Source organism: Sphaerodactylus townsendi, linkage group LG11, assembly GCF_021028975.2.
Source record: "Sphaerodactylus townsendi isolate TG3544 linkage group LG11, MPM_Stown_v2.3, whole genome shotgun sequence".
Lineage (NCBI taxonomy): Eukaryota > Metazoa > Chordata > Lepidosauria > Squamata > Sphaerodactylidae > Sphaerodactylus > Sphaerodactylus townsendi.
Window position 1 is genome coordinate 5,945,349 of NC_059435.1, and position 20,555 is coordinate 5,965,903.

General features: G+C 51.4%; 1 protein-coding gene across 1 annotated transcript in view; it reads right to left on the reverse strand.

Annotated features, from left to right (window-relative positions):
• Positions 1-326: 326 nt before the first annotated feature.
• PTPN3 (protein tyrosine phosphatase non-receptor type 3) overlaps positions 327-20,555 on the reverse strand; it is a 138,219-nt gene continuing 117,990 nt past the window's right edge. The window contains exons 13-23 of the mRNA XM_048510417.1: positions 18,975-19,109; positions 17,447-17,623; positions 15,523-15,549; positions 14,022-14,196; positions 13,154-13,238; positions 8,167-8,268; positions 7,808-7,869; positions 6,158-6,304; positions 5,246-5,374; positions 1,863-2,008; positions 327-414 (exon numbers count right to left, since the gene is read on the reverse strand). Of these exons, the coding sequence (XP_048366374.1) occupies positions 327-414; positions 1,863-2,008; positions 5,246-5,374; positions 6,158-6,304; positions 7,808-7,869; positions 8,167-8,268; positions 13,154-13,238; positions 14,022-14,196; positions 15,523-15,549; positions 17,447-17,623; positions 18,975-19,109 (1,273 nt within the window). The remainder of the gene's footprint in view (positions 415-1,862; positions 2,009-5,245; positions 5,375-6,157; positions 6,305-7,807; positions 7,870-8,166; positions 8,269-13,153; positions 13,239-14,021; positions 14,197-15,522; positions 15,550-17,446; positions 17,624-18,974; positions 19,110-20,555) is intronic.

Below are 20,555 nucleotides of genomic sequence, written 5' to 3' on the forward strand. Positions count from 1 at the left end.
GGTGTTTGGAATATGCTGCCACAGGAGGTGGTGATGGCCACTAACCTGGATAGCTTTAAAAGGGGCTTGGACAGATTTATGGAGGAGAAGTCGATTTATGGCTACCAATCTTGATCCTCTTTGCAAATGCCTTAACAGTCCAGGTGCTCGGGAGCAACAGCCGCAGAAGGCCATTGCTTTCACATCCTGCAGGTGAGCTCCCAAAGACACCTGGTGGGCCACTGCGAGTAGCAGAGAGCTGGACTAGATGGACTCTGGTCTGATCCAGCTGGCTTGTTCTTATGTTCTTAACATGGAGCTGAACACCACCTGCTCAGACCAATTTTTCAGATGACCTCACCCAGCAGCTTGATGTACATGTTGAAAAGGATGGGGGACAAGATGGCGCCATGCAGGTCTCCCCAGGACAAAGGCCTGTGCAGCCGACCCCAGCACTCTCTGAAATCAACCTTCATGGTAGGACTGAAGCCTCCAAAAAATGGTGCCTCCTACTACCAATCTAAAAAGCTGGTCCAGAAGGATATCATGGTACACAGTATTGAAAGCTGCTAAGAAATCCAAGACTGGACGAATTCATAAAGAATAGGTTTTGAGCCATATCAGGTAAATGGAATGCTATGCTTACAAGACACCAACAGGTACTTTGATCTGAGTGGCAAACAGCAGAGGTCTACCACTTTCATGCCCTGCTTGTGAGATTCCAGGGTCATCTGGTTGGTTAGAAGTTGAGGGCTGAAATAAACACAGTTTTCATGTATCCCATGAAGCAATTCTCCTGCTTTGGTGCAGAACTTCACCCCTTCCTTTTAAGCCTCTTATCCAATACCTGATACTTCATCTCTGTAGTTTCCCTCCCGCATGTGAAGTACAGGGCCAGGCTGGGAGAAATCCTAGGGAACATGTGAATAGAAGGAAATAGCAGGTGTACTATGACCTGGTGAGGGTAGGGTGGCTAAGCTATTTAACCTCTCTCTTTAAAAAATGCTGAGTAGAGCTGTTCATGTCTCTACCAATGTCTTGGGAACAAAACAGCGCGTCACACACTGAAGACGGAGAATCAATATATTCAATGAATGTATTTATGTATATTTTATAATTGTCCAGTTACTGAATCCAATATTTGTACATCCAGTTTTTTCAATTCAATTTCAATTCTATATAGAAAGTACTTCCCAAACGACTCGCACGTTTATAAGTACGCTTTCACTGTATATTGATTCTCCGTCTTCAGTGTGTGACGCGCTGTTTTGTTCCTCTGTCATTTACGTTACACACAATTTGGCTTGTTTTCATGTTCTACCAATGTCTTGCCCAGCTGGGCTCTAACTTCTCCCCAAATCTGAAATAACATAAACAGCTTTGATTAACTTGCAGTTATAATATGTTTAAACAAAAACTCCAGTTGGTTGTGGTGAGTTTTCTGGGCTGTGTGGCCGGGGTCTGGTAGATCTTGTTCCTAACGTTTCGCCTGCATCTGTGGCTGGCATCGTCAGAGGTGTATCACAGAGGGAAGTCTGTTGCACAATGTGTCCAGTGAGAAGGGAAAGTTTAGTGGGGCATATTGTCCATGTCCCAGGGTGGGGAACCAATCAGTAAGTGTTTGGGTGGAACTTGCTATGCAAAGGTGTGGTTGAGTGCATTGTGTTGCGAGTGGGGTTATCAGTCCATTTTTTAAGTACCGATAGCCAAGCTTTGCTAATTTTCAGAGTCTCTTCTTTCTTGTTGAAGTTGTCTTTGTGTTTGTGAATTTCAATGGCATCCCTGTGCAGTCTGACATAGTAATCTTCTGAGTTGTCCAGAACACTCCAGTATTACCACAGACAAACAGATCAAACAATTCTATGCAAAGCGATGCCTTGTACCTGCAATGAACAAGAACTGGCTCATTGTCCATTCTCTTTGATCTCACGTAGGTCACAAATTCCAAAAAATCTGTGGAATCATCCGGAACTCCATGATCAGGCCAAGCCACATACTGGAGATGAGTGACTGTATGTTCTTCCTCAGTCTGAAACGCATCAATATTTTCACAGATGGTTACTCAAGGCATTACAAGACGTAGGACAGTGATGGCGAACCTACGGCCCAGGTGCCAGAGGTGGCACTCGGAGCCCTCTCTGTGGGCACGCGCACACAGAGTTCCTCATGTGGGGGGCAGAAAATCACACACCCCCACACACACATCTAGGCTGGCCTGAGCCACTGAGCACGACATGCGCACACCGCGGTGGGCAGGTGCCTGTGCTCCAGGTGGCTGCTGCCCGAGGTGGGGGGGGGGGGTGCAGAGGAGGCAGAGATGCTAGAGAGGCACAGAGTGGTGCACATGGGACTTGCTGGAGGCTAGAGCAGACTGGCCCCTGCTCAAGTAGGTGGGGCAGAAGAAGAGGGAGCCAACCGGTTTTTTCTAAACTAAAACCTCAGCATTCATAAGTTAAAATTGCTTGCTGGTGCACTTTGCTATAAATAAGTGGGCTTGGGGCTGTACTCTAGTACCTCGGTCTCAAAAAGGTCTGCCTATCACTGACGAGGGAAGATAACATCTAATTGTATGCGTTAGTTGGGAAATTGCCAGTTCAAAGTTATAGGATTCAATAGCTGGCTTGTGGCCTATTATTTATAGAATCCATTATCTGAACCTGTTCCTGTTCTTCAGAGCAGCGGAGCCCCCGTAGCTCAATATCAATGTAGCCCTGTTGAAAATAGCTCTTCTGGGGATTTTTATCTGGAATGTTTTCTGTGCTCCTCAAAATTATCCTAGAAGTGCAACTGTTATAATTCTAAGGAAGTCCTTTCAAGGCTCCAATTATCTTGAAGGCATTCAGTTGTTATCAAGACAGAATGATGTCACATACCGACAATTCTAACACCCGAGAGACACCCATGCACGGTGTTCTGGGGTTCCATTACAAGCCTCTCTCAAGATGTTTTCACAAGACAGTTCGCTTCTTAGAACTGACTGCTAGTAGTTAACCTGGGAATCAAGCTCTGCAGCGCTTTCCTTTCTCAGTCCTACAGAAAGCAATTCTTAAAGAAACGGAATGCTGAATGGCTATTACTGAGTTTACTTGATTATATTGATCATAAATCTCACCATTCATGTAGCACATTTAGAGTGCTCAAAGCACTTTTCTGTGCACTGCATCATTTTTACACCCAAGGAGACAGAGGATAAACAAGTGTTGCACTTACCTGAAACTGTTGCTCATCGAGTGGTCTTCTGTGCAGGTACACCTTGGGACTGTGCCTGCCCAGGTCAGCTGTGGAAAAGATTTCCAAAGCTTTCTAGCAGACTAGGAGCTCCCCTCCTCCCCCTGGTGCTTTCCCACCAAAACGTTCACATGACCAGGAGGACGGGTGCTAGTTCTCTTCATGCTGACACCGGACACCCCAAGAAACTAAAGTTCCAGACAGATCACAGCAGGGCAGAATGGAGGGATGTGTGCCTGCACAGAAGACCACTTGATGAACAACAGCTACAGGTAAGTGCATCACTGTTTTTCATCTTCGTGGCTTCTGTACAGTCCCACATTGGGAGATTAGCAAGCTCACTGACTTAAGGAGGCAGGCGTGAAGCTTTCAATCGAAGCGATCACAGAGGACTGCCTTCCCGACTGTTGTTTAGCATGCTATTTCCACATTCAGCCAGAACTGTCTTATAAAGGAGTAAGAAGCTGAAATACAAGCAGGTACATGGCAAAGAAAAACAGCTCTTTGTTGGAGAGAGGTGTGATGTGTAAAGTGGCATGGAGCAGCCAGGCACTCTAGACAGAGGGTGATAACCGACCAGCACACAAGGACAGGCAGTATGAGGATGTTGACCTGTTGTTCTTGGAGCCTGAGAGTTTTAAGAAGAAGAGGAAGAAGAGTTTGGATTTATATCCCCCCTTTCTCTCCTGCAGGAGACTCAAAGGGGCTGACAATCTCCTTGCCCTTCCCCCCTCACAACAAACACCCTGGGAGGTAGGTGGGGCTGAGAGAGCTCCAAGAAGCTGTGACTAGCCCAAGGTCACCCAGTTGGTGTGTGTGGGAGTGTACAGGCTAATCTGAGTTCCCCAGATAAGCCTCCACAGCTCAGGCAGCAGAGATTAGATTAGATTAGATTAGATTAGATTAGATTAGATTAGATTAGATTAGATACACGAGCTCTTAACCTCCTACGCCACTGCTGCTCTCTGGTGGATCTCTCTGAAAGTGATGCCTTCATAGACTTCATCTCTTAGTATTGTTTTTCGGATCCCCTCTGTGTGTATTGTCCATTGTTTATTTTTTTTATGTTGTCCATAATATGTACATTTTTCTGTTGATTAAGAGTTGTGGGTTTGTCGGGCAAATGTTTTAATTATTTTCATTAAAAATAGATATTTTAACTTCGTCTTAAAAGCCAGACAGAATTGTTTCCCCCTTTTGAAAGTTTACTGAATCTGGCTCATTCTGGATTTTTTTTTAATCTGGAAGCTGGCCCAGATGGCAAAGTGGAAATCCAGAAACATTTCTTCTTTAGATGTAATTTACTCTTCACTAGAATTATGACTGATGAGAGATACAAGTCTCCTCAGCCTCAAGAATGAGATGAGGAAAGAACAACGGAGATCCTCTCTTCGAGAGAGAAGACAGCTGAGGAAGTAGCGCCCCTCCTCCTGGTCATGTGATTGGTTTGGCAGGAAAGAGCTGGAAAGAGGAGGGGCATTCCTAGTCTACTAGAAAGCTTTGGAAATATTTCCCGAGGCTGGCCTGCAGATGCACAGTTCCAATGTGGGACTGCCCCAAAACCACAAAGAAGAGGAAGAAGAAGAAGAGTTTGGATTTATATCCCCCCTTTCTCTCCTGCAGGAGACTCAAAGGGGCTGACAATCTCCTTGCCCTTCCCCCCTCACAACCAACACCCTGTGAGGTAGGTGGGGCTGAGAGAGCTCTGAGAAGCTGTGACTAGCCCAAGGTCACCCAGCTGGCGTGTGTGGGAGTGTACAGGCTAATCTGAATTCCCCAGATAAGCCTCCACAGCTCAGGCGGCAGAGCTGGGAATCAAACCCGGTTCCTCCAGATCAGAGTGCACCTGCTCTTAGCCACTGCTCTTAGCCACTACGCCACTGCTGCTCCCATACATGAACATACATATGCTAGACGGCATGAAGCTGGCCAAGGCAGTGCCTATTCCCAATTTCACTGTACACAGAGATAATAGGAGAGAAACACTAAACACAGGCAGCTTTCAAATACAACTCGCTGAAATATCTTCATCACTTACTTCAATATTTGTAACAACCATTTCTCTAAACACGTAGGCAATGGTACAGTCTTCAGAGCGACACCTGACACGGAAGTTGCCATATTCCATGACTTCTGGAGGATCAGGCCAATAATGATGGCATTTGGTCTGACACCAAGGGGAAAAAAATAACAGGATATTCTCAGTTTCCATTCATGGTATCTTCACGGCAATATATTACCTCAGTCATATTCTTGTTTAATGGTAATTTACTTCTTTATCATATGGCTTGTTTACCAAGCATTGATACAATAAATCTTAAAACAGATTCCTAAAAACCACTACACCATATTGTTCAATCAGATTGAATAAAATAAAATACAGAAACTAAAAACATTACACAAACAACACTGCCAAGGCATGATCACGACACAGGACACAGAAAGGTAAGTTTTATACTCTCACATCTAGATTAATTACCCACTCAATTGGTTTTGTTGGTACATATAATGTTTTAAAATATTTTGTGTGTGTTTCTTTAAAATGAGAAGGAAGTTGCAGAAGGGGGTGACACAAAGAGTGGGTGCAGAAGGTATAGTTATGGCTTTCACACTTCAGAGTGTATTTCCTAGGGTTACAGGGGGAACTGTGCCCAGGGCATGAACTGCCCATGTGCCCACTCCCGCCCCGGCCCCTCCCGCCCTAACTCCCACATGCCCCACCCCCCCATGACTGCAATGGCGGCACCCTGGGCAAGCTGCCTCGAATGTCCCCATTGCACCTACGCCTCTGCCTAAAACAAAACAAAGCTCCTGAACTCTGCCTAAAACAAACAAAGCTCCTGGACAAACAAAGCACGTTTTTATCATATGAAGTCTTTCTGGCTTCACATACACACACTCCAAATCCCCACCCCCCACGATGGACCAAAAGCAAGAGACTTCCACCTACCCTTCCTCTTTCTGTGAGGGTTGTTAACATGATAATCAGCGATAACCTGTGATCCCAAACCGCCTGCCAGAAGTGGGCACAGGTGTGCACGAGAGGACCTTGAGTGGCAATATATTTATTCACAAGGCCAGCAGGAGGGATTTCCATCTGTCAGAGGAGGGGGAAAGCTCTATGTAACCTTCGCTCTTACAGGCAATGCTTTGAGAAGCGGTTCACAAATGCAAGCACAATGATAATCAGATCACAAAGACCGTTTCAAGAAGTCCTCAAAGATTAAGGCAAAACACTTCCCTACAATTAAAGTAATTCATAGGCATGGAAGCGGCAAGCCAATTTTAATTCTATTTCTTCATGAACCTAAATAAAAGCTGAGAGCAATCTTCACATGGAGAACTGGAAATCATCTGAACTGTGAACTGATACCTTAGGCCAGGGTTGGGCAATTATTTTTTTCCATGGGGCCGCATAAGAAACAGAAAATATTGTGGAGGGCTGGGCCAAAAGGCAGGGGGCGAGGCGCTTTTGAAAGCCCCGCAGAAGCCGACAGCCTAGAACGGCAGGGGGGCCAGTCAGGGTCATCCGGCGGGCCAGATGTGGCCCGCGGGCCGCATAATGCCCAGGTCTGCCCTAAGGAAATATCTCTCTGCAGGAGCAAACTTGGAAAACCAGAAAAGGCAGTAGTTTTATTGCAGCCGTTTGCATATGGGCAGAGGGACGTGAGAAACAGCATGCAGCGTTTGAATAACAGAAGGAATGTGACACGTAGAATAGAGGCTGTCTTAATGTGACAAGGAGACAGAACTATCCAATGGGATTTTAAGGTTCATGCTTATAGCACGTGAAAGGGGTATGGATTATGTACGTGGTTGTGGGGATGAACTGTGTGACGTATGTATTCTTTGTATCTATAAAGACTAAGGTCTTTCCTATGGTGGGGGTGTCTCTCAGTTGAGAGCACCCAGGGCGTGCCTCTCCCTTGGGAGAGTTCACATTCTGTAATCTTCTATATTCTGCTAAGTAAAAACTGTCTGTTTGTTTCTGATGTCAGATGTCTTTTGCTTTTATTTGGGAATTTGTCTCTAACCTATCTTTCTCAAAACAGCTGCGCAGGCCGGATTTGAGTTCTGGCCTCACATATGATACTGATTATGTATAGTCTGCAAAAACTTTTTAGTCAACATTGCAGGCTATATATCCTGCTCCAGCCCTCATTTTTCTCATCCTATCCTGAGGATCTGATGCTTCTTTTTTGTCAAAGCCACGGGGATGCCCTGAAAATTTCCTCCGGAAAAGTAGATGAGCACAGAGCCACAACTGTGGATGGTTACTATGCAAAGTGAGAGAAAGGGACAAAAGCATATCAGCAATTGCATTCATAATTGACAACTAAATGGTAATATGGGCATGGTAGTGCCAAACCCACACTTAACCTTTTGTTAAGGACAACTGGTTACTTCCAAATAATTTCAGTTCATGAAAGTTATTTATATGAGTGGTAAGCAAGATTTCAGGTATTTGCCCTCCTGCTCATCAAAAACTGCTGTATGCATGTAAGATTTGCATTTGGATTCCACTAAAAATTTAGTCTTTTAACTATGATAGTCTTTTAAATATGATATTATTGTGTTAAAAGACGACTGAAGTACTTACATTTACATAATTTGCATTTATATAATCTTCATTTCCTTTTAATATTACTCGGGTATTATCGTCTGGGTGGGGAAAAAAGAAACAACAAATAGCAAAATGATACAACTTCACAGTTCTTTGAATAATTATTTTGAAAACCCACTATGTCAGGGTTTAAAATAAATCAGTTCTCCACAATATGTACTACAATACACACTAATTTTGAAAAATGATGTAAATAAACAATATCCATATTTGTTGGCTAAAAGGATGAACCAACCACCACCACTACACAATCACTATCAGAATAGGCACACTGTAACATACAGAACCCTGCTTGGAAAACAAAATGAATTGGCACCGAGATATATAATACTTACAAGGTAAAACATCTTTGTACCGATTTTTGTCCATGTTTTGAGGTAGTTTTGCATAGGTAACAGCTAACCCTGGCTTCTTTCTATAAAGTTGCTGAAAGAAAATAAGTTACTTTAGGAGAAATAATTTAGAAACAACAGGGCACCAAAAAAAAGGATCTAGTCCCCCAATCCAGTTTGGAACCATGAGAACACTTCAATTTGGGGGGGGGGGGGTCAGTACCAAATAGACTCATTCCGTGGAATAACAGGGAGGTAAAGGGGAAGCAAATGTTTTAGGTCAATGGCACCTCAAGATCCATCAGGGTTCACGTGCAGATCTTTCATCTCTCCTACATGGTAATTTTTTCCACTGGCAATGCTGGGGGTTGACCCTGGAACCTATGCAGCAGTGGCATAGTGGGGTTAAGAGCAGGTGCACTCTAATCTGGAGGAACCGGGTTTGTTTCCCCACTCTGCTGCTTGAGCTGTGGAGGCTTATCTGGGGAATTCAGATTAGCCTGTCCACTCCAACAAACGCCAGCTGGGTGACCTTGGGCTAGTCACAGTTCTTTTGAGCATACTCAGCCCCACCTACCTCGCAGGGTGTTTGTTGTGAGGGGGGAAGGGAAAGGAGTTTGTAAGCCCCTTTGAGTCACCTTACAGGAGAGAAAGGGGGGATATAAATCCAACTCTTCTTCTGCATGCCGAGCAGATCCTCTTTCACAGAGCCATGGCCCTCCTCAAACAGTCATTAGGCAACTCAGCCAGTACCTTCAGGGTGCTTCAATCCCCCTCTCCCTCCTGGCTTCTCATCGTCAACAAGGTTGTTTCCTCCCTCTGTGTTTACTTCTAGACTCAGATGGCAAAGAGTGGGGGCGGGATGGGCAGCACCGGGAAAGAAACTGGCAGTAGTCGAAGTTTTGGTAGAAGAAGTAGAGTTTGGATTTATATCCCCCCTTTCTCTCCTGCAGGAGACTCAAAGGGGCTTACAATCTCCTTTCCCTTCCCCCCTCACAACAAACACCCTGGGAGGTAGGTGGGGCTGAGAGAGCTCCGAGAAGCTGTGACTAGCCCAAGGTCACCCAGCTGGCGTGTGTGGGAGTGTACAGGCTAATCTGAATTCCCCAGATAAGCCTCCACAGCTCAGGCGGCAGAGCTGGGAATTAAACCCGGCTCCTCCAGATTAGATACATGAGCTCTTAACCTCCTACGCCACTGCTGCTCCTCTTGCCTGATTTTTCAAGCAGTTCTTTCCCTTTCAAAATGTGCATTTAAACCACTGAAGTCCCTTATGAAAGATTTCATCTTTCCTAAGCGGTCAGTCGTCCCAGCCCACTCGTGTCCTTTTATACAAATATGCCCCACTTTCTAAGGATACAGTGTATGAGATTAGCCTTCATGGCAACGAACACCCTGGGCTCACAAGAGCGATACTGGGGTTCGACGCTGACAATATGGAAAAGGGCAATTTTTAAAGAAAAAAATCGAATTCAGGGGACTTTTAAAGCTGAGCACACAGAAAAGGAGAGTTGGAAGAGACAAAAGGAATTAAGAGTGTGGGGGGGGGGGGGGGTGGGGGGGGGGGGGGGTGGGGGGGGGGGGGGGTGGGGGGGGGGGGGGGTGGGGGGGGGGGGGGGTGGGGGGGGGGGGGGGTGGGGGGGGGGGGGGGTGGGGGGGGGGGGGGGTGGGGGGGGGGGGGGGTGGGGGGGGGGGGGGGTGGGGGGGGGGGGGGGTGGGGGGGGGGGGGGGTGGGGGGGGGGGGGGGTGGGGGGGGGGGGGGGTGGGGGGGGGGGGGGGTGGGGGGGGGGGGGGGTGGGGGGGGGGGGGGGTGGGGGGGGGGGGGGGTGGGGGGGGGGGGGGGTGGGGGGGGGGGGGGGTGGGGGGGGGGGGGGGTGGGGGGGGGGGGGGGTGGGGGGGGGGGGGGGTGGGGGGGGGGGGGGGTGGGGGGGGGGGGGGGTGGGGGGGGGGGGGGGTGGGGGGGGGGGGGGGTGGGGGGGGGGGGGGGTGGGGGGGGGGGGGGGTGGGGGGGGGGGGGGGTGGGGGGGGGGGGGGGTGGGGGGGGGGGGGGGTGGGGGGGGGGGGGGGTGGGGGGGGGGGGGGGTGGGGGGGGGGGGGGGTGGGGGGGGGGGGGGGTGGGGGGGGGGGGGGGTGGGGGGGGGGGGGGGTGGGGGGGGGGGGGGGTGGGGGGGGGGGGGGGTGGGGGGGGGGGGGGGTGGGGGGGGGGGGGGGTGGGGGGGGGGGGGGGTGGGGGGGGGGGGGGGTGGGGGGGGGGGGGGGTGGGGGGGGGGGGGGGTGGGGGGGGGGGGGGGTGGGGGGGGGGGGGGGTGGGGGGGGGGGGGGGTGGGGGGGGGGGGGGGTGGGGGGGGGGGGGGGTGGGGGGGGGGGGGGGTGGGGGGGGGGGGGGGTGGGGGGGGGGGGGGGTGGGGGGGGGGGGGGGTGGGGGGGGGGGGGGGTGGGGGGGGGGGGGGGTGGGGGGGGGGGGGGGTGGGGGGGGGGGGGGGTGGGGGGGGGGGGGGGTGGGGGGGGGGGGGGGTGGGGGGGGGGGGGGGTGGGGGGGGGGGGGGGTGGGGGGGGGGGGGGGTGGGGGGGGGGGGGGGTGGGGGGGGGGGGGGGTGGGGGGGGGGGGGGGTGGGGGGGGGGGGGGGTGGGGGGGGGGGGGGGTGGGGGGGGGGGGGGGTGGGGGGGGGGGGGGGTGGGGGGGGGGGGGGGTGGGGGGGGGGGGGGGTGGGGGGGGGGGGGGGTGGGGGGGGGGGGGGGTGGGGGGGGGGGGGGGTGGGGGGGGGGGGGGGTGGGGGGGGGGGGGGGTGGGGGGGGGGGGGGGTGGGGGGGGGGGGGGGTGGGGGGGGGGGGGGGTGGGGGGGGGGGGGGGTGGGGGGGGGGGGGGGTGGGGGGGGGGGGGGGTGGGGGGGGGGGGGGGTGGGGGGGGGGGGGGGTGGGGGGGGGGGGGGGTGGGGGGGGGGGGGGGTGGGGGGGGGGGGGGGTGGGGGGGGGGGGGGGTGGGGGGGGGGGGGGGTGGGGGGGGGGGGGGGTGGGGGGGGGGGGGGGTGGGGGGGGGGGGGGGTGGGGGGGGGGGGGGGTGGGGGGGGGGGGGGGTGGGGGGGGGGGGGGGTGGGGGGGGGGGGGGGTGGGGGGGGGGGGGGGTGGGGGGGGGGGGGGGTGGGGGGGGGGGGGGGTGGGGGGGGGGGGGGGTGGGGGGGGGGGGGGGTGGGGGGGGGGGGGGGTGGGGGGGGGGGGGGGTGGGGGGGGGGGGGGGTGGGGGGGGGGGGGGGTGGGGGGGGGGGGGGGTGGGGGGGGGGGGGGGTGGGGGGGGGGGGGGGTGGGGGGGGGGGGGGGTGGGGGGGGGGGGGGGTGGGGGGGGGGGGGGGTGGGGGGGGGGGGGGGTGGGGGGGGGGGGGGGTGGGGGGGGGGGGGGGTGGGGGGGGGGGGGGGTGGGGGGGGGGGGGGGTGGGGGGGGGGGGGGGTGGGGGGGGGGGGGGGTGGGGGGGGGGGGGGGTGGGGGGGGGGGGGGGTGGGGGGGGGGGGGGGTGGGGGGGGGGGGGGGTGGGGGGGGGGGGGGGTGGGGGGGGGGGGGGGTGGGGGGGGGGGGGGGTGGGGGGGGGGGGGGGTGGGGGGGGGGGGGGGTGGGGGGGGGGGGGGGTGGGGGGGGGGGGGGGTGGGGGGGGGGGGGGGTGGGGGGGGGGGGGGGTGGGGGGGGGGGGGGGTGGGGGGGGGGGGGGGTGGGGGGGGGGGGGGGTGGGGGGGGGGGGGGGTGGGGGGGGGGGGGGGTGGGGGGGGGGGGGGGTGGGGGGGGGGGGGGGTGGGGGGGGGGGGGGGTGGGGGGGGGGGGGGGTGGGGGGGGGGGGGGGTGGGGGGGGGGGGGGGTGGGGGGGGGGGGGGGTGGGGGGGGGGGGGGGTGGGGGGGGGGGGGGGTGGGGGGGGGGGGGGGTGGGGGGGGGGGGGGGTGGGGGGGGGGGGGGGTGGGGGGGGGGGGGGGTGGGGGGGGGGGGGGGTGGGGGGGGGGGGGGGTGGGGGGGGGGGGGGGTGGGGGGGGGGGGGGGTGGGGGGGGGGGGGGGTGGGGGGGGGGGGGGGTGGGGGGGGGGGGGGGTGGGGGGGGGGGGGGGTGGGGGGGGGGGGGGGTGGGGGGGGGGGGGGGTGGGGGGGGGGGGGGGTGGGGGGGGGGGGGGGTGGGGGGGGGGGGGGGTGGGGGGGGGGGGGGGTGGGGGGGGGGGGGGGTGGGGGGGGGGGGGGGTGGGGGGGGGGGGGGGTGGGGGGGGGGGGGGGTGGGGGGGGGGGGGGGTGGGGGGGGGGGGGGGTGGGGGGGGGGGGGGGTGGGGGGGGGGGGGGGTGGGGGGGGGGGGGGGTGGGGGGGGGGGGGGGTGGGGGGGGGGGGGGGTGGGGGGGGGGGGGGGTGGGGGGGGGGGGGGGTGGGGGGGGGGGGGGGTGGGGGGGGGGGGGGGTGGGGGGGGGGGGGGGTGGGGGGGGGGGGGGGTGGGGGGGGGGGGGGGTGGGGGGGGGGGGGGGTGGGGGGGGGGGGGGGTGGGGGGGGGGGGGGGTGGGGGGGGGGGGGGGTGGGGGGCCATAACATCTGGATTGCCAAAGGTTCGCCACCACGTTTCTAGACATTTCTCAGAGCTGGTTTCTTTCCTCTGGCCATCCAATGTCTATCAATAAAGGCTTCTAAACCCAGAGCTGCAGAGCCTGAATGGGTCCATAGAACCGAGGCTTGACATTTGGATAGTGACTGAACCATGGTTAGCTGGTCAACTTCTTGGCAGTACAAAGATCTGAATTCATGTCTCCCGTGCCCTAGACAGAGATGAACACTTGACCACTGCAGCACCTGAGTGTTACCACTGGCATGTTCAAAACCTTCCTGCTTTGAAAACACGCAAACATGATATGTACTGATATTTTACTGCAGGCAGGAGAATCACACATTCAATACAGAAGCAGCATTCCTAAATTATTCTGTCCAAGACCATTATTTTTTCTAGCTATAGCTGAAGATCAGGATTGCTGAATAAGTGCCTTTTACCTTCAAATTAAATCCAAACTTCCCATCTTCGTCTGGCAGGATGTGTATCAAACACAAGTCTCCATCAATACTGTCGTTCTGAAACATATTAGTAACAGGCTTGTGTAGTGCAGCTGGCAAGAAGATTGTGAGCAGACTAAGCCTCGGCTTGAAGTGAAGCTCACTGTTGAACCACATCAGAACTAAGAAAGAGTTGGAGACTCAACTAATGAGTCTCGAAACCACCAAAATCTGATTCACTCTACAGTTATCGGTTTTGAAGGGGTCATCTCTGCTTATTGAGATCAACCCTAATTAACAGGAAAAGACATTACAAGCAGACATGAATTAGGTACTGTTATTCCTTTCACACTGCAACTTTCCACATCGCAGTTTTGATATATCACGAGTCAGCAGAAGAAATTAAATGGGGATTTGGGGGAAGTTTTGCAGAAACTGCAGGCGACACGCAAAGGTCAGCAGACAGCAGGGAGAAAGTTTAGAAACTCAGAAATGCATAAAATATATGTACAGTTTTTAAGCCTATACATATACACAATTTCTTTTTAAAAGTGAAAATAAAAGATAAGAAAAAATCAGACTTGTTCTATGGTATGAAGGGAAGGCCAAAACATTTTACGTGGATTTGCAGTTAGCTGGGGGTGCCACACCCCTTACCCCAGCAGTGCAGAGGGGAAAACTGTAAATGTGTTGTCAAGAATAGGGCAATTTATAAAATAGGAACCAATGCCTGAGCTACATGCAGAAGCAAAGGACCACAAAGACATGCTACAAACACAAGATAGCTGCTAGCTATCATCTGAGGAGTCCAATTATGAGAACGTATGCAATATTTGCCCATTTCCGTCTCATCTGTCATACCTTATCACAGTAGTACTGATTGGAATCCTCCACTGAAATTCCTTTTGTAACATTTTCATTTGTTTCTGAAAATGGCTTGTCTTTTCCTTCCAAAAGATGAGAGCCAGAAAAGTTCCCAGTTCCATTGTGAGTCTGGGGCAAGGAATTCTGTGTTGAATTCTTTTCCACAACTTTCCTGGATTAACCAAAAGTTACAAAGTGCAGTATTAATAGCCAGACTCAGCATAGAGTAAATGCCAAAACATGTTATGCCAAGTGTGTGTGTGTGTGTGTGTGTGTGAGAGAGAGAGAGAGAGAGAGAGAGAGAGAGAGAGAGTGAGTGAGTGAGTGAGTGAGTGAGTGAGTGAGTGAGTGAGTGAGTGAGTGAGTGAGTGAGTGAGTGAGTGAGTGAGTGAGTGAGTGAGTGGGAGAGGGGGAGGGGGAGAGAGGGAGAGGGAGAGGGAGAGAGAGAGAGAGCACAAAGGATTTTTTCAGGTCTTCATTAACTTTAAATCAAAATGGCATATTTTGATATCTTAAAGACTAACAGTTGGGTAGCCCTTCGGGGATAGGGCGGTATACTAAATTTAAATTTTAATAATAATAATAATAATAATAATAATAATAATAATAATAATAATAATAATAATAATAGCCCAATTCCAGGGGAAAGGCCAGGGCATCATCCTGGAAGCAGGACAATGAGAAACTCATCTGTGGATGTGTTTGCTTCCTTGCTGGCATGTATAGAGTGGCACCTATGCCAGCGGGGAGGGCAAACAGGGCAGTAGGTGGGAACTGTGACACCAAACCTGGAAGAGGCTGCCTCCCTGTCAGGCCTGCACCATGCTCGGCCTGGCAGCTCGCAAGTCCACACCAAGGTCACAGATGGCTCCGCCATTATCATCACAACTCAAGTTGTGCTTTCTGAGTTCATCTAATCTTTGAATACGAAGTCTTCACATTTCTCCAGCACAGGAAAAATGAACACAACATCGGGGATAAGTGGTATTTTGGAACAACATTAAGCATGTCTACTCAGAAGCAAGTGTCAGTTATTCAATGGGGCATACTCCCAAGAAAGTGCTCTAAGGAAGGCACCGATTCTGATTTATGGTGCCATCATTTAAAGCACAGGTGTCAAACTCGCCTATCCAGATCATTTATGGACTACAGGTTTTTATGTATCCCTGCCAGCATGCAGTGCTGGCAGGGGATGATGTTCTGTAGTCCCTGCTTATATGGAAGACTTGTAGTCTACCTATGATTTAAAGCACTTGAAAGAAAGTTAAGCCCTCAGTTGGGGAAACATTTAAATTGTTCCTGCAAGACCAAGAACAATAGCTATCCACACTTTCAGTGCTATTTTTTCTTTAAGTAATTAGTCATAAAAGTTTTATAGACAACGCAGATTGGCCAATGACTCGGAATTATTACAAATTTTACTGATTAGGGATTTAAAGTCAGTCAGTGATCTGAAAATACCAGTCTAAACAGTATATGGTACTACCAGAAAACTCACACTGGCGATTCTTGTTCTGATGATCTGCTGAAAAAAATAAAGACAAATTAATACACACCACACTGACAGCGGCTCTTATAGCCACGTTTCAGCATCTTTGCAAAGGCAGGAAGGAAATGTCAAAAGCTAAGAAGCCTCCATCGGTCAGACCCCGGGACCAAAAGTAGAACAAACTGCATATTTGATCAGTAGTCTTTATTTGGAACCTGAAGGGCAGCATCAGCAAAGACGTTTCTGAAAAGTCCGCAACCCCCCCTGGCATATATCCCCTCTCGTACCCCTTTAGGGGGAGATGGGAGCTACCCTTTGCTAAGGAGATGGGGGTTACCCTTTTGCGGGTCCATAACTTTGGACCCCCTGAACCAAACTGCACCAAACCTTGGGGGTGCCATCATGACAGTCTCCAGATGATACCCTGAAATTTTGGTGCTGATACATCCAAGAATGCCCTCCCTGCAAGAACATCCCGAAATTTGCCCAAGAATCTTTGTTCTGCATTGAGTTTTCTGCATTGCTGTCAATGGGGGATGCAGGCTGGGGGGGGGGGGCACATTTCTGAAGGCACAGTCTCAAAACTTTCAGGGTCTCATCAGGAGACTGCCCTAATGATACCCCCCAGGTTTGGTGCAGTTTGGTTCAGGGGGGACAAAGTTATAGACCCTCAAAACTGTAGCCCCCATCTCCTATTAGCTCCTATTGGAAACAATGGGGGATAGGGGCACCCCCTTTGGGAGTCCATAACTTTGGACCCCCTGAACCAACCTTTACCAAACGTGGGTGGTATCATCAGGAGAGTCTCTTTAAAAATCCCTGAAATTTTGGTGCCGCTAGCCTAAAAACTGCGCCCCCTGCAGGCCAAAAATGGAAAACCACTAAAAATACCCCAAAACGAACCCAGCATTTTGATGCCCCCCACAAGGTGATACCCTGGGCAGCTGCCCACCTTGCCCAATGGGCATTACGCCAGTGGATCGCATACACCTGTGGGAGAACTACTAGCTGTGACTGTCCACCTACACTGGATGTACAGATTGTGAAAAGCACAGAAAACATCAGTACATCAAAGACCTTTTCTGTTTAAAAAATGCTGCTAAGTATTAACATTGACTACAACTCTCAGGCAGACTGGGAGCAAACCTAAAATGGCATAACTCCTATTTAAAGGGGATTACTCTCAGGAAAATGGTCTTAAAACTGCAGCCACTAAACACTGAACAAAGTAGAACTTATATCGCAGTACATGCTTTGGAGTACAGCACATGGTTTTGATACAACCAGTATTGTTCTTCCACTACTAACAAATTTAAGATTAAATATTATCTCTACCATACTTTTCAAAAATGATATCAATTAGTGATAGACATTAATGCCCAAACCCCATCAAATATAGTAATTAGGTTAACAAAAACAAACAAGAGTAATGAATGAATGTTGTTAATTTATCTGTGTTTCAACTTTAACTGCTATACTTTTTACCTTACATTTCCTATAAAACAGGACATTTTGAAATTTGGCAGGGGATTTCTTTAGTGAAGTCTATTCCCCCTGAAAATCCTATCTACACGATAGGGTTTGGAATGTTTTCCATTGGGATTGGAACACTTTCCTTTATAACCAATGAAAATGAATGTATTACATTAAAATGAATGTATTACATTAAAATGAATGTATTACATTAAAATGAACGTATTAATAAAAAGCAAATGGATACAAAATAAGGAACATAAAAAATAAAGTTTCTGAAACCTAAATAAGACAAACGTGATATCATTATGCAAGATATTTACAATCCGCCCCAACAATGTAAATGTTTCTGTTGTGAACAGTTCACATGAAGGAATGCAAAAGTACAGGAATATCTGCGATCAACAAAAAACGTTATCGAACTGCCCCTCTACAAAACCCGTATCGATTAACTAATTACCTTCTCCATGGACTTCGACTCTGGGACACCTCTGAATCACTGTCTTTAGAAGCTGGAGAGACCTTATAGGTGTAAAAAACATCTTCAGTTTCTGTTATATAAGAAATTTCATTTGCAAGGTTATCTACAGATGAGTGTCGTGGTTTACGTAACTCATGACGTAGCCTAGGACTTCGCCTATTTAAAAAAAGAAGTGGGATTGAGAAAGCAGTTATTATGAAGCCGTGTTAAGAGTTTTAAAATGTGAAAAATATTAACACTGTTGCCTCGTGATTTCCTTTCGCGCAAGCAGGCCTTCTCATGACTCTGCTACTAAGTACAAGCCACGGATGACAAAGCAAACCATCCAGAACACATAAAACATGTGCGCTAAAAGCAATACCTTACAGGAGTGTGGACCATTTGCTTATTTGTTTATTGTGGTTTTTGGGTTCAACTTTAAAAGACCCAGACATTTTTCAAAAAAGCCAAATCCCATGCTGGCTTTGTCGGCATTTTCAAAATTTTCACATTTTTCAAAGCCGAACCTGAGAAAGTCTCAGCCGCAGAGTTGCATGCATGGTCAGCTGATCCACCCGCCCCCCACCCACCCCCCATGCAGCTCTCCTGAGCCGTCCCCCCCACGCAGCTTTTCCAGGTTCAACAATTCGGCTCTCTCTGGATATATGTGTTGTTTTTTTTAATTTGGACGAACCCCCTATAAGAAAAAGCCAACACTGTGGGGGTTTGGGGGAGTGGGGGGGAGGTCAGCTTGGCTATATCCAGATGCACAGCCCTAATACCTTATCCAAAAGGAAGGGGGGAGAGACCTACCCTAACCACTGGAAACCTTTCCTTTGGGTTGTCATCTCCTTGTTAAGAAATTCCTAGAGTTTTGGGGTGGGGAAGGGCCTCAGTAGGGTACAATGCTATTAAGTCCACCATCTGAAGCTCTCATTTTCTCCAGGGGAAAGGTATCTCTGTAGTCTGGAGATCAGTTGCAATTCTGGGAGATCCCCAGGCCCCATCTGGAGGCTGGCAACCCGACCTTTCCAGTCTTTGCAGTGTGGGGAGCACACCGCAGAAGCAATGTTCATGCTTCTTGCTGAGGACACCAAAGGTGGCAGAGTTCACTGTGAGGGGGGTACCCATGTGGCCGAAGAGGAAGCATTCCTCCTTCAATGCTTTTCCCTGGCCAATCCTAGGAGAAGTTTGCTCACAAACCCAAGTGGGGAGGTCAGTGCTGAGATTGGGCAGTGGGGCTCAGCTCATGGCCACAGGGCCCACTGGAGGTCTCTCGCTTGTGATGTAGGCAGGAAGTTGACGCATGAGGTGAAAAGCCCCCTTCCTCTGGTACTACCTTGAAGATTGCCCTCCTTGACCCAGGAGAGGAGATTAGTGCAATACTAGCTGAAATCATCTTCTAAGGAGGAGGAGACAGCATGTAGTTGTTGCAAGATGGCACTCTTCTTTAAACAACCCAGCAAGAACTTTGCTTTTCATCCCTCCCCCCTTTTATTTTTTTAAAAAGTTTCAAAAACAAGTTCACCAGTTGGGAGTAACTGGAGGAGACCGAGAAGGAAGACTTTTGGTCTCTAGCTGGTCAACAGACAAAGATCTCCTCATCGCTGGATTCCAGATCATGCCACCGATTACTTTTTTGCAGTACTGATTGTTAGAAGATCTGAAAGGAAAGAATGCCATGCAGATTTACGAGACTTTGTACCACAAGGTTTTGTTTATTTCAAGGACGGAACAGCGTAGTTACCTAAAGATTCGAACTCTCCAACTACATACACAGCTGTAAAAAAAGCACAAAAGCCAAAAAATGCCTGCCGTTCTTTATCACACAGCAATGACATCCGGTTTGCACTCCTATGCTGGATAGCAGTCATTCAGGGCCAGCTGTGAATGACAGAAAATCTCTCCTTCACATCTTCTAGCTCAAACACCTTTATAAATTGTCTAATTTCTGCCATATGAACTCCACAGAGCTTTGGGCCTTGTAGAACTCACAACAATCAATTCATACACCTGTTGCATCTCATTCTGAGAGATCAAAAACGTTTAGTTTTTGTCAGTAAAAGAAATAAACGACAAACTGACAATCGGGTTAGCTCTGTTGCCACCTTAATGACCTCAGAAATGGGCAACTGCCTTTGTTTAAAAATTGATACAGGTCATTGGACTTCGCGTGGTCGCTAAACCTCAGACGGGGTGTGTGTGTTGATAAGACAGAGAGATAGAGAAGTGGGCATCCTTTCTCTACTGCTCTGACACTATCCCTCTGATACATGGACACACTTTCAGGGACAGTTCCTTCCTTCCTTCCTTCCTTCCTTCCTTCCTTCCTTCCTTCCTTCCTTCCTTCCTTCCTTCCTTCCTTCCTTCCTTCCTTCCTTCCTTCCTTCCTTCCTTCCTTCCTTCCTTCCTTCCTTCCTTCCTTTGGCTGGCTGCTTCCTTCCTGTTTCTTTTCTCTCTCCACACCTTCCATTTGTAACCTTTACACTTCTAGCACTTGTACAAACCATGATGGCAGGATGAAGAGTTCCTTCTATCATTAACTATGAAATAAGATTAGATGAGGAAATTATATTTACTCTATCATGCCCAGAAACTGACTTCCTACAATAAATGTAGTACATGGGCTTGAATAGACAGAAGGCTCTGACTGGTTGTTGTGGGTTTTCTGGGCTGTGTGGCCGTGGTCTGGTAGATCTTGTTCCTAACGTTTTGCCTGCATCTGTGGCTGGCATCTTCAGAGGGGTATCACAGAGGGAAGTCTGTTACACACAGTGTCCAGTAACAGACTTCCCTCTGTGATATACCTCTAAACATTCCAGCCACAGATGCAGGTGAAATGTTAGGAACAAGATCTACCAGACCACGGCCACACAGCCCAGAAAACCCACAACAACAGTCCAAAGGTTTGAATCCAGCCGCGGAAAGCCTTTTGACCGTCACAAAAGGCTCCTCCAGGAAGGTTCACTTTGCTACTACTGCTTGCACACTTAAATTGCGGGCCTTTATGACACCCTGCCTACCGTGCACCTGTTTCCTTCATGGTGGGTTTTTCCTATGGTTTTTTGGTACACATGTGGTTCAACCGTCACCTCCCTCTTCCCTGGGT